The following is a 14,231-nucleotide window of genomic DNA, read 5'->3' as shown; positions in this document are numbered from 1 at the left end:
CTCCGGTGTCGCGAGATACGACGCGAGTCAAATCAGCGATCGACGCGGCGGATACTTCACTCAATCGCGCAATGTAATATGTATCTCGAATAAATACGGAAATATGTACGTACGTATGTTACGGACGAGTAATCGACACATCACGGCTTCTCGTTGCTCAATTTACATCACTAAAAAAGTACCGTAAATGTAGGCGACTAATTGGGACAGCATGTATTTTAAATTCAATCATGGAAAATTTAAAACTGAAACTTAACTTCCTTTAGAGACTCATTGAATTTAACAAAAGCGGATCCAGCCTTCGGATTAAGGGAAGGTCAGAAAAAATCAAAGTAAATTCGCTAGACACACCCCGGCTCTCTGTTATTTGTCAAATCTGTGTGTGCCGAATGCTTTGTAAACAAATTATTCAAAATGGGCCATGATAGTTGTTGTAAATTGCAAAAATACTGGAAGAAATAGTAAATGTAAGTTTTACAGATTCCTATCAACAAGTTGGAAATTAAAACAACGCAACAAATGGATAGTTGCAGTTATACTGTTAAAGAATACACGTTTGAAACAATTATTATTGCAAATTTAAACAGTAGGATAAATAACGAAACAACCCTACTTGGAATTATCCCGATATATCCCATAATAAAGGAATAATTAATTAATAAAAAAATAGTAAACACAATAGCAAATAACTTGATAACTATAGGAGATAGACGAATCATTAGTATAACATAAATTGTAGTATTTATGTTAACCGACCGAACCGAACCGACTGACGATTGGCTTCAAAGAGGATGATCATAACTCCATTGGCCTCCCCCGTGGATCCGCCACTGATCCCAAGTCATCCACATTTACGGTAGCAAATTGAGAATGGAAAGCGACGATTCTCACGCAATTCGTGTTCTCATATTTCGAGTGAAATACTTGCTTCGGAAAACGGAAACGTACTTAGGAGTCAAAGAGTCGATTAATTGAGAGAAAATAATCACGCACGCCGTTCCACTCGTATCAACCGTTCAAGTACGATGTAACGCTGCGCTTGCAGCGCTTCCTAGTGTCCTTTGACCTTGCGCGTCACTGCGTGACGTCACGAAGGCTCGCGCCGGCGCGGCGCGGCGTCACGTACCAACGTAATTCGCGTAATCGCCGAGCGAAACTACTTTCCGAAATACTTTCGAATGAGGTGAATGTACGCTGAATCTATTGCGTTCCGCTGATTTTTGTGATGTCATTCTGTGTTTCTTGGAACGCGACTGTTGTGTGCTCTATGAATAATTAGTGATTAGAGCTATTAGCTCTCACGAACAGCGATCGAGAGGAATCGAGGTTATGGCGATCGCTTTTTCGAAACAGGTACTATTATCTCTATACGGATTTATCTCTTATGGAATTGAGGTGATAGAACAATGGAAATTACAAGTTATCGTTTTACTGCCGAATATCGTAGAAATTTAATACTTGAAGGTAGTATTAATAAGATTAATTAATACTAGAAATTAAAGATGCCTACCGGTCGGAGCTAGATGTTTAATACCTAAATAATTCAATGTGAATTTTATATTATATATATATATATATATTATATATGTACTTGCATATATACCATATTTGTAGTCCTTCAAACTGTGCGCCGAATTAATAAGATTAATTACTTATTTGGAGTAACCCTCCGTGTGCTATCATATTTTACTCCCGTCTAATTCAAGTTTTTATTGTTTTAGGCTTTCAAAAAATGTGAAAAATTTCAGAATTCTTTACATTACTAAATAGTTTTTAACAAGATATTTTAAGGGGATCCAGCTCCTTTTATTTTGGAGGAGAGTGAAATTTTGCTTGTGTAAAAAAATCCAAATTGCAGATGAAAGATTAAAAGTTATACAGAAATAAGCAATCAATCACTGTCTTTCAATTAAATTAAATTGGATTTCTGGGATAGAGTTCTGTTTGTAATTCGTGTTGCATAACGCGAGAGAAATTTAGAAAATTAAAGTACGTGCACGTATATAAAATAACACTAAAATACATGCCTACATACGTTGAAAAACACATAAAATTACAAACAAAATTCTTTTAATTTATTTAATTATACTTTTTTAATATTTATAAAATCATATAAATATAAAAAAAATTTCTATTTATAATTTCATGTTAATTTTATATAATATGTTGAATTATAAAATATGTTTAATTGTGTATTTTTCAATTATAAAATTACAAACAATTCTTTTATATTTGCAAAATTCTCACATTACATTTTGAAATTTTTACTCATTTTTACATTAAGAAAAAAATTGTTAATTCGACTAAATTAATTTAGTCAAATGAACAATTTTTTTTCAATGTACTGATTTTTACTTTTTACTAATTTTGCAATTTGCGTCTGTCACTCTTGGTTTGACAGTGTGAATTAATCATCATAACTCAGAAATTCGTGACATTAGAACTTTTGATTTTAATTACAGGTTCGTACAGTGATTGCGATGAAGTCAAGAGAAAGAGAAATTTTATATATTAAATACCAAGTAACCCACTTCTCAAAGAACAAAATCTGGCTTTCAGAATTATACGAGACTGATGCAAATCGCTGATGCAAATTGCGGCGAGGAGTCAGTTACCTTGAATATTTATCTCACGGTCGGTTACAAGTTAATTAGTCAGCGTAACAATAAATTAATAAATATCCAACCACGCGAGTATCGTTTTGTTTTGCTAAGGAAGCTTACTTTTGTTTACATTCTCGATATACAAAAGGATTTCCGTGTCGTGTTGCATCTTCTCAAACATGAGAGTGAAAAACGGAAAGAGAGAAAAGAACAAATTTAGAGAAGACACAAACGTGCCGCATCACCCTTAGATGTTGCTTTAATTACTAAAAAAATGCAGGTTTATATAAATAGAAATTACGCTGCACTTTAGATAAGCTGATTTACGTGACGAACAGATAAAATACTGAAGAATTAAATATCTGTTGTATAACCTACATGCTTCTTTGCGGAACGGTCTAGGCTCGATCTTAATAAGGTGAAACATTATGCAATTACTTCATAAGTAGCTCGGCAAAAATCATCGTGATTCCATCCGATGGCTAGCGATTCCATCGTAATAAATCACTCGTGCGCATAAGCCGTTGTTTTCCAATCTACTCTGGTTGATGAAATAGCCGCGAATAAACGCACGGTCCATTTCATTCTCATTAAATTAAATTTCATTTTCAGTAATCATAATCGTCCGCGATGTCCACTTTAGACGATCTCTAGAAGTTGAATTTCGCGTCAGAATTTAAGATAGTTCTGTTTGTGATTTGTGTCATATATATAAAGTGAAAGAAATATTTGAAAAATTGAAATACATGCGCGTGTATATGTATAGAAAATGTATATTAAAATATTATACATCAGAATATACATGTAAAATTATATGGTAAACAGAATTTTGTTATATCTGTATAATAATGATTTCTGGAATATAAAATTATAAACGGACTTCTTTTATATTTGTACATTTCTTGAATATAAAACTATAAACAGAATTATATTCTGAAATTCAGCATGAATTATAAATCGTCTAAAGTGAATTTAGAAATAGTATTGCGTGATATATCACTTCATTCTTTAAGATACAACTGAATATTCATAGAACCATTGATTTCCGTGTTTTTCTCGCGATATAATTAACGAAGGGATCTCACGTGCTGATAATAGATCGATGCCACGCCTGAAGACACGCAAGAATCGTGTCGCAGAAATATGTATTTCCTAAATATGAGGTTCTGAAGAAACGCGGTGGATGGTGCAAAGCGGGGATGACCGAGCGTTCGCGAAATTATTGCGTGGCTCGCAAATGTTCCGTTAGCCACAACGAAGAAATTATTTACCATCCTATCAGCATTGTGCCGCATTAAAGTCCGGCCGGATACCGGAGTCCAGAGTAGAGAGACGGCTTGAAACTTTACTGCCAGGAGATGATCACCGTTACCGTTCACCGCAAACATGGCAATGAGCGTGGTTCTTTTCTTTTCTCTGCGACTTTTTTCTCTCTTTCTCTCTCTCTCTCTCTCTCTCTCTCGTTCTTTTTCTCTTTCTTTCCCGCCCGTGAGTCGATAAATGGAGAAAAGAAACTTGTAACGAGGATTATAAATCGTTAACGCATCAAAAAGAATCCCGGAAACGAATCATTTCGTTTGCCTTTTTTTCCTATCCGTGAGACTTTCCCTATGATCGATATTCCGCATGATTTATTATCGATAGGAGATGTCGGATCGGCCGCGATCAAGTGTCACTTCTTGCTTTCTAAATCAATCGCAAGAAACTATCTTCATTAAAGCGCATAGTACGATACGCTTGTCATTTTTTTAAATAGAATCTCTGTACGTTATTAGACGAAAGAGAAAAGAAACAATCGAGTGATTATTAAATTCGAATGTTCACTCCTTTTATCTTAAGACGGCTCTTGCAGACGCATGGCTAAAATGTATTTTAATTATACATACATTCACTGAATATTGATCTACATTTATACGGATATTATGCCGTGCTTGCATATGTAATATTTGCCAACCTTGGCATACATTGGCATCAAATCACCTATTCATCTAATCATCTGTCTTCAGAACATGTATTTACTGGAAGTGTCATAGTCAATTTGAATAACGTAGCAAAAATGTTCTCAATGTCTAGTTATCCTTATCTGTTTGAAATCTGTTTATGCACTTGCGCGAGATGATAACCGTATTTAAACATGGAATGGCATGATAATCACGTTTAACTTGAAATAGCAAAATTCAGAGCAATTAGTTGAAAGGTTTGTATTTTTATTTCAAAACTTTATGTCAAAGACTTATAGGCTATAAGTAATGTATGGAAAGAACGGTTGTGCTAAAGTATTTAAAAATTATTAAAAAACTAGATATATAGATTGAAAATAATTTTATTGAACAATCACAATAATTATGTAGAACGCTCAAACTTGTTAGAATATCAAAATTTTTTTCAGCTTATGCTTGAAATTTCTAAACTTAATTAATTTGATAGTCCAACAAAATAATTTTTTCAGATCTGTATCTTGCTAATTTTTTTTAGATATTTCAATAAAATCGTTCTTCCGTGTGAGCATCGCAGTAAAACAGACAAGGACAGACATATGTTGGAGACAACGCCAATCTGCTACGACACTTCCAGTATATGTACATACATATTTTACAGATTTTATCTATTTCACATGAAAACGATCTTTTCAGAAATCTAATAACTAATTTAATACTGAAAGACAGTATTTAATTACTTATTTGGAGTACTAAAAGTACTGAACCACAGTGTTTTTAATACTTAAAATAAATACGGAAGTTTAGTAATCAGGTAACAGGCTGCTCCTCGCTCTAATGAAACTGCCAATGTTTACGAAATGTTGGTATTCTAATAATGGATTTGGACACAAAGATAACCCGCAAAACGCATATAACTTCTATATATAATAAGTATCCGTGAAAGTCTCAAAAAGCATTACTTCAAATAAATAATTAATGGCTGTTTTTCTGTATTAAATTGGTCAATATTAGATATCTGTAAGAGGATTATTAATCAAAATCAAGAATTATCATCTTTCTTTTGTCTCCTATTATTATAGACCTATTATTTTTTTCTATAGAACATTGATATCTGACATTTCACGAATCCGTAATCCACGAGAGTCAATGATCGGAAACCGCGAAATCCCGATGGATCAACGACCAGAGCGTGTGAGTAAGTCGATTGATCGAAGGTGCGGATTCTTCGGATTGAATGGAACGTAATCAGTCGCGCGTAAAGGAACGAAACGCGAAACACGTCCGATTTCTTCCATCTCTTTCTTACTTTGGACGGTTTCACGCCATTCTAGGCTCTGGCCGTGCATAGTTAAGCCGGCAATTCGGCCGTGACGAAAATGAATTTTACTAGGAGAATGGCGGTGCTCCATGTGCTCCGATACTGCTCTTGTAACTATAGCGATACTCGGCACGTGAAATTTGCATGATTGTGAATCGCACAATAATCTTTTATCGATGGATATAAAATTAGCAGTCGAATGACGTGTAGGTATGAATTTCGTGAATCGATACCGTGAAACTGGAACGATTCTGTGACGCAGACGGTAGAAAAAAAGATCCTATATTTGAATATGTAATTTGTAACTTGTGTACGTAACATGTGTTCTGTTTCCAACCACGTCTATAGTTGCTCCAGTTGCAAAGCATCGAAGCGTAGATTCCATAATAATTCAAACTAACTAAACATCTAAGATTCAGAATCGATAACTAGTGTATTATTTTTAGGTTTATAGACGAAACAAAAATTATAAAATGCGTCGAAAATGTTCAGTGATTTTATAGCTAAGGAATAACTGAACTCGAAAAGTTAATATTTTAATGTATCTTAGAAATATAAAAATATACATATACAAAATATATATGTATACACACACATACATATACAAAATATATATGTATACACACACATACAGGTATTTATATTTTTAAACATATTTTTATCTTTATAGCAACATCTAACATTTCTTCTTTTATTGTACTTTTTAAACAGTACAAATTTAATAATGCTCTTATTATCGAATCTTTTCATTTACAAAACTGGTTCGAAATGTATGCTTTTGAGAAGAACGAGTTTGAAACCGTGAACGGCTTACCAATTTCGTGACATAAAAATCAATACGTCCCGCCGTGCGGCATGTTGTACGTACAGCAATAATCCGTTTGAAGAGATTAGCCGTATAAGCTGATACGCGAGACCGTGTTGTAGAGACCGTGAGCGAATCGCCGACGGTACTTTAAACACGTCTGGTAACAATTTGTCAACTTCTGGTTCGACTGCTCGCTACCAGTTCTAAAGTTAGATACCGAGCATACCAAGACACTCATGGCAGTACGTATATATCGCTCGGGTATTCCTGAAATAAAGCGTTATTATAGAAAGACAATGAAATAATTCCATAACTTCTTCAATTTCGGAAATCATAATTTTTAAAGTGTTTTAAATAGGATTCTATTATTTTTTTGTAGATTTATATCTACTCCATTTTCCATTTTCAAATGATATTTAAATTAAAGATATATTAAAATATATAAAGATTTCTAATCTTTGAACTCAAATCTGCTAAACACGACCAGGAATACCCCAGAGAGTTAAAGTTAAATAATCTCTTTTTTCTTAAATGATCATTTTTAAAGAAGCTAAACCCATTGGATCTTAAAAAGATTCTTTAGTTTTTATTTCCCATTTGTACAATATGCGAGCAACGAGGAATAAGTCAGAGTTACGGTCATGAGAGTCGAAAGGACGAGAACACTCGTCAGGGCGTGCCTTTCCGTGTTCTTTGCAGCCTTGCATCAACTTTCTCCGCATTGTCGGCGAGCTGGACGTTCCTCGCATCCTTCATGTCTCACTATTACCATACTATTACCATGATACACGAGCAGAAATTTAATAGCAATAATAAATATCGCGGCGCGCGAACTTTGATGGGAAATAAGAAAAATTGACTGTGATAACAGTGAGAGGCAAAGTTTAATAATAAGTAAACGAAACGCATTTCTCGTACGTGAATGCCCTGGCTCACCAAACCTCTGACCCAAACTCGTCCCTTCGACACCGATTAACATAAAACGCAAACAGAATTTGTAATCGGTAAATCACAAATGTCCTGTTATATTTTACACGTGTCAGAATTCAGACATGACGAATCCGAGAGTATCGTAACTAACACTCAGAATAATGGCGTGAGAGAAATGTAACGCTATTCAATGAGTTCTTCATTTCGGAGATTTCTTGGTTAATCTTTCGTAAGTGAATAGAGAAGACTGTGGTATCCAGGAACATGTTGTACCTTGAGGTATACTAATTCTTTTTTCAATAATATTGAAATTTTTAATATTGGCTCCTCAGTTATATCCTTCAACTGAAGTAATATAACTTGTGAGCTGCCGACACTAATCCTCCACAACATAGAATTTTAACTTTTCCGTTAACAATAAGGGTTTTCGAGAAACAGCAAATTTTTTTCATTGTACCGAATTATATAAAAATCTGAAAATAATTCTGATATACTTGTCAAAACTTTAATACCAAGTTTTTATTTATTATAATTTTTATTATTATAGAAGTCAGAGATCATTGTATTTTGTTTGTTTTTTTTTACAGATTTATATATCAAAATTTACAATACAAATATCGATGACTTTAACATCCCATGATGCCGGCGGAGTTAAAAATCTCATTATTGCTAACAAAATAATTGTGTATCCCAAGGTACAACGTGTTTTTAAGTACCACTCCGTATGGAAAGAACGGTTTGTTAAAGTACCTTAAAATTTAGTTAAATATATATCCGAAAATAATTTTGGATTATTATATTGTAATCGTTGGATTATTAAAATTATTATTATAATTCGTATTAGATCGACGAGAATGAAAACCGATTGAGAGAAATAATCCTATTTTCGGTCAAAGCGGATCTTAAAGGAGAGGCTACGCTCTACTCTTCATCGATTTTGATCAAATTTGCAGCGATGTTAGAGGAGCCTACCAAATGAAGATCTATAAAGCCCGCTAATGGGCCTTAGAAGTCGAGTAATGAGCATTTAAAAATATACCAAAAATATAGAAACAGTCTAATATCTCAGAAAATACGCATTTTTTAGAAAAATTTATTTGGTAGACTCCTCGCTGCAAGTTTGATCAAAATCGGTGAAGAGCAGAGTGTAGCCTCTCCTTGTTAGTGCCAAGTATTTTAATGTGAATTTACATATATACAATTCTGCAAACTACGCCGAAATCTTTTTCAGTCTTGAAACGTACTTAATCATGAACAGAACCAGAACATTAATGTCACATATTAAATTGGTAAGAAATTTAATAATTTTAATGCTAATAAACATCTTGTAATTATTAATAATTTGCTGTTAATAAGAATCTTAAAAATAATTATGTTGGACGTTCAAACATAATGAGCAATGTTGCAACAAATTTTGACATTCTAGCAATTATTTTTAGTGTCCTACATGGTTATTTGATTAATCCAACACAATTTTTTTTCATATTTATATCTAGCTCAATTTTTAGATCCTTCAGCAAAACTATTCTTTCTGTGCTCCTATATAATTTTGTCTAAAGATCGTCTCCTCGATTCTCCTATTTTTCATTTCGCTATCTTCCTGGTTGAAATTTCTTCCGTTAGCTCTTTCGACACGTTTTACCCTTAGGAGGCGGGAATTAGCATAGTTCGTGAGCGGAATATTGAATCCCAGATTAATACGTGCATATGAGTATCACAACGATCGCGATCGTAACACGGGCGGGTCACCCAGCGCAGACGGATACGGTCGGGAAGGTGTGTACGTGTGTATGCGCGACGTTTGCGTTAGCTGTAACACTTTCAGGGCGTGATCGTCAAACGGTGATATCGACGATCGTAACGGTACGTCTTTCCGTACGGACGCGCGCGTTGTCGCGGAATCCCCACGCGCGAGGAACACCGCCACGTGCATCTATTGTCCTCTCTCGCCCGTCGCGATTGCATAATAGATCTTCCGGCATGAGGTAGCAATTTGACTTTTGCACGCAGCTGTTTCCATCGTCGCGGTGCGCTCGAACGCCTCCCGGGATCCCATTACATAAAAAAGGGGCACGATTAAATGCGCTAAAATAAAATTGCGTTATCCCACGCTGTTATTACGCAACGCGGGATTCCGGGGATGCTGATGTCAGCGGTCGCGGAATAAAATAGTTATTATCCCACGACCGAGCGCAATCTGCGACTCTCCGATTTCCATGTGGGTTCTCACGTCTGGCTATGTCTGCTCCAAAAATTCATATTCCGAACACCTGAAGACTCACTATTATAGCACGTGGAGCTCCAATTTTCTCTAGACATTGGCCGTGTTTTGATATACTCTGCCAGTATTGAAAATAGTTCAAGTTCAAGTCTCTCTAAAACTTTTAGAGTGGATCTCACTTTGAAGAGTGAAATCTCACTCTCGAAGTTCGAAAATTGAGCCACTCTTTTTCAAGACTGGTTCAATTTTCACTTTTTAGCGAGATTCCAATCCATAGAAGTTAGAGAGTACTTAAACTATACTCAAGTAGAACAACGGGTCACGATAACAAATGTTATAACATTTGTTATCGTGACCCGTTGTTCTACTTGAGTATAGTTTAAGTACAGTTTAAGTTATTCAAATCAGTTAGGACTCGTTTTAAAGAAAATTGTTTATTATACATTATTAATGTATACATGAACGTAATTTTCAAACCTTTCAATAATAAGAAATGACTATTGATGAAGAAATTCTATTGATTGATACTTACAGATGCGAGGAAAATTTTTGAATATTTCTACATAGCTTTTATATGTTTTGTTGCCAATATGAATATACTCAATTTTATTAATAAAACATTAAATAATGATAAATTCAAGTCCAGTCTGAAATTTTAGGGATTTTCCAGGAATTTTCCAGAATATATAAAATTCCAGTATAATTTCAGGAGATCCAAGGATATTCAAAAACTGCTGGACACCATGATAAAGTCATCACAACATCAAAATAGTTCAAGTTTTGAAAGAAAAATTATTTAAAAGACAAATATGATCAGACATAAAATTTTACATGATGCTATGTAAGAATAAAAAAATACTGTTTTATATTTATAATATTACTAAATATTATAATTAATAATATTTAGCGTTTTAATTCATTCGTATAGAATCCTAACATTGAATTGAATGCAAAACATATAATATTGCATGAATCGATGAAAATTAATTAAATAATAAAAATTAATCGATGGACAAATTCTGGAAAAACCAGGATTTTTTCCTGGGATGTTCTGGAATTATCCTTGAATTGACTAGCCAGATTTTGCTGAACATGCTTTATGTTCTGCTTGGGTAGATTTTCAGTACTGGCGGTGTATATCGGAACACCATTGTTCACGGCCATTGTTTCACGAAGAAAGTACGATAGAATGACGAGAAGGAGAATCCTTCTTACAAGATTTTGTGGAGCAGCTTCCTTCAAGTCAATCTGGAGCAACCTCCCTTTTCCATCAATGACTGTTATTTACCCGGTGTCACCCTTGGTGTCCTACAGCACCCGTGTTGCCGCTTCATGTCGCATGCAATCTTTTGAATGTCCCTCGAAGATGGATTCTCGGCGTCATTAGCAGAGTGTCTCTGTTTGGCCTCGGCCCAAGTCATTCTTCATCCGTCTTCCTCTTTCTCCTTCGAGCATGGAATTCCTCGCGAGTCCTCCACCTTGCCACCACGTTCGCTTCCTCAGCTCGCCTTCCTTCCTCGCGCCAGGTGTGGTCATTAATTTCGCAGCGCGGTGGAAAAAGGATAGCGGGGGACGAACAAAGGTACGGAATCCATCCGCTCGCTCATTCGTTCATCGAAGCGAGAGAAGAAAATGAGGATCTTTGCAAGACAATTGTTCGCGAAGGTGAAATAAAACCGCGATGGTACTGCAGCAACGGATGTGGCTGCGGAACCGAGAAAATATTTACCGACTTACACAATGAAAAGGAAAATATTTCAGAAATATATTCCAAAAATACACATAAATATCTCTCAACATATAAAAAATACGTGAAATAAAAAAAGATATACGAATAAAATTTAATTTGCAAAATTAATTAGAATATTTCAGAGTAACGTAGTCTCGAAATTTCTTTTGAATTGTTGAAAGCTTTTAACCCTTCGTAGTCACTTGGGGTTCAAGGGACCCCAAAAAGATGTGAGGCTTTATATTTCTAAGGTTTTTTTTTAAAACGGGACTTAAACTGTCATTTATCCGAAATTTAAAATACCCTTCTTATACCTTTAATCGCTGTTGTTCCTTGGACGTCAGCCTTTGCGATTTTTTTAAATATGTTAAAATTAAAAGCTTTAAAAAGCCACTGCATTTCCATATTTAACAATATTTAAAGTATATTCAGTAATTTTTGTGATTTTAAGGAACAGATGCTGGAAATACGGCAATCGTTTAAAATGTTGGGGTCATTTTGCCCCTTGTGTGACCAATATAAAATTCTCAGGAAGTGTGACCACAAAGAATTAAAAAATAATTGAATTTTCGTTGGCTTTTTTTAGCTGAGCTTTGCTCAGCTAGCAAAGAAAACGATATTATTTATATACATTTTTTTTTTTTACGTCAGGTCGGGTGGCTCCTCCAGCGCGTCAAGCGCCGGCACGGGATCGTCAACCGGTGGAGGTCCTGGGAACCCGGCAGGAGGCGGCAGGATGGCCGTCATCGGCGTGACCAGAAACGTACGATTGAGGCGTCGCGGTAATGCCGGCTTTGGTTTCTCATTACGAGGTGGACGCGAATACGCTGCCGGATTTTACGTCAGTGACGTTCAACCGGGTGGTGAAGCTCATAGAAATGGATTGAGGGTATTTATCTCTAATCACTGCCTTTTCTTTCGTCGTACCAATCTGCACATAAATTTATTTTCTAGAACTTTTAGAATGAATTTTATTCTAAAGAATGAGATCTCTTAAATTGAAAATTGAGCCCCACACACACAGTCTTAGAGTTATTGTCTAACATATTCATCTTGTATTAAATTAACACAAAAATTTTAATGGACCGTTTAAAATACGTGAAATGTCAAATTTAATATAAATTTTTTAATCGACGTTGCGTTTAACGATTTCGCTTTCGACTTGCCGCTTTCAGGTAGGTGATCAAATCCTGAGGGTGAATGGTTACCCGGTGGAGGACGCCGTCCACCAGGAGGTCGCGCTCCTGGCAAAGAATCAGCAAGTCCTGGTGCTCAAAATTCGAAGTAACTATCTCGTTTCCATCTTAATTATCTTTGTTGCAAAGTATAAGTTACATCTTTCGGATGTAAACTTTCATTCCACGTGCCACGTAGAGATAGCCTCGCGATCGGATGAAAAAATAATTAATAACAGTAATACTCGCGGCGCGTTGCAATAATCTCTATCTCGTTGCTGATAGCGGTAATTTATGGCTTACGATTTGTATTGCAGGCGTTGGGATGATACCCGTAAAAGAGTAAGTATCGAAACTTAATTAAAACCTTGCGCGCACCATGCGTACGTGCATTTCCCCTTCTTTTCACGATCGATATCCTCTCGTTACAAAAATCTCTTACGATTCTTGTAAAGCAATCCAAACGATCCGGTTACCTGGCACATGGTGCAGCAGCAGCAACAGCAGCTGCAATACAACGAAACTGGTTTAGGCGGTGTACCGAGCGCAGAAGTCAGAATTCGGATTCTCGTTGGCGAGAAAGGCCGTCTGGGCTGCGGCGTTTGCAGAGGCATCGTACCTGGTCTCACTGTTCAGGTTAATAGCATTCTAATTGGACGTAGTCATGTCATACGAAACATCTGGCATTCGTGAGATTTTTCCCTCGGTATCGCGAAGATTAACCTGCTTTGATTAAAATCTTTTTTTAAAAATTATTCCTAAAACTATTTCAATTAAAATAAACTTTTTTTATAAGATTTTTTAACCAAGAAGTAGTCACCTCATTTTTTTTATGATTTTAAACGATCATCTGAGATGTTTTGTACACCCCAATTAAAAGTCATATGATATAATGTTATTAATTACCTATTATATATTATTGATTGTTCTACAATTTATTGTATTAATATTTGAGATCATTATGTATATAGATTTACTTTCTAAAAAACACTTTCTAAAAAAATAAGGACAAATTTAAAAAATGGATATGGATTCCTGATTACTAAAGAAAACTACTATACTTCATTTTACTGGGATATAAAAATCACTCCTGTAACTATTTTTGGGTTAATTAATATATATACACATATATTAATTATTAAAATATATGAGTTAAAATAAATTTGAATAAGACAACAAGGTTCATCTACTTTGAACTCATATATGGGATTCGACATTTTTAAAAAAAGTTCGCATTCTCTATGCGAAATCAATGGTCGGAGGACATTAGTTTTGCTTACAAAAAGCACACCTTTAGGGCACGAGGGAAGGTGGTCCCGCGCGAGCGGCAGGTCTGAAGGCCGGCGACGTGATAATTTGGTGCAACGGACAACGACTTACCGATCTTCCGTTCGAGCGAGCCATTGAAGTGATGCGCAGCTCGGCGATCCTCGACCTCGTGGTGCAACGACCCACGTCTCCTAATCACCTTTACGACTGTCCCGAGCCGTTGTGGACTCGCGGCTCC

At 35.5% G+C, this 14,231-nt stretch overlaps 1 protein-coding gene across 1 annotated transcript in view; it reads left to right on the top strand.

Annotated features, from left to right (window-relative positions):
• Positions 1-14,231, top strand: part of LOC108728446 (uncharacterized) — a 52,150-nt gene that overhangs the window by 26,035 nt on the left and 11,884 nt on the right. Inside the window, exons 2-6 of the mRNA XM_018457001.1 lie at positions 12,201-12,438; positions 12,725-12,833; positions 13,042-13,066; positions 13,180-13,360; positions 14,022-14,226. Coding sequence (XP_018312503.1) covers positions 12,201-12,438; positions 12,725-12,833; positions 13,042-13,066; positions 13,180-13,360; positions 14,022-14,226 — 758 coding nt within the window. The remainder of the gene's footprint in view (positions 1-12,200; positions 12,439-12,724; positions 12,834-13,041; positions 13,067-13,179; positions 13,361-14,021; positions 14,227-14,231) is intronic.

The sequence above is a fragment of the Mycetomoellerius zeteki genome, unplaced genomic scaffold, assembly GCF_001594055.1.
Source record: "Mycetomoellerius zeteki isolate Tzet28-1 unplaced genomic scaffold, Tzet1.0 scaffold62, whole genome shotgun sequence".
Classification (NCBI taxonomy): Eukaryota; Metazoa; Arthropoda; class Insecta; order Hymenoptera; family Formicidae; genus Mycetomoellerius; species Mycetomoellerius zeteki.
Note: the sequence above shows the minus strand (reverse complement) of the source record. Positions and strands in the feature narration are given on the sequence as shown.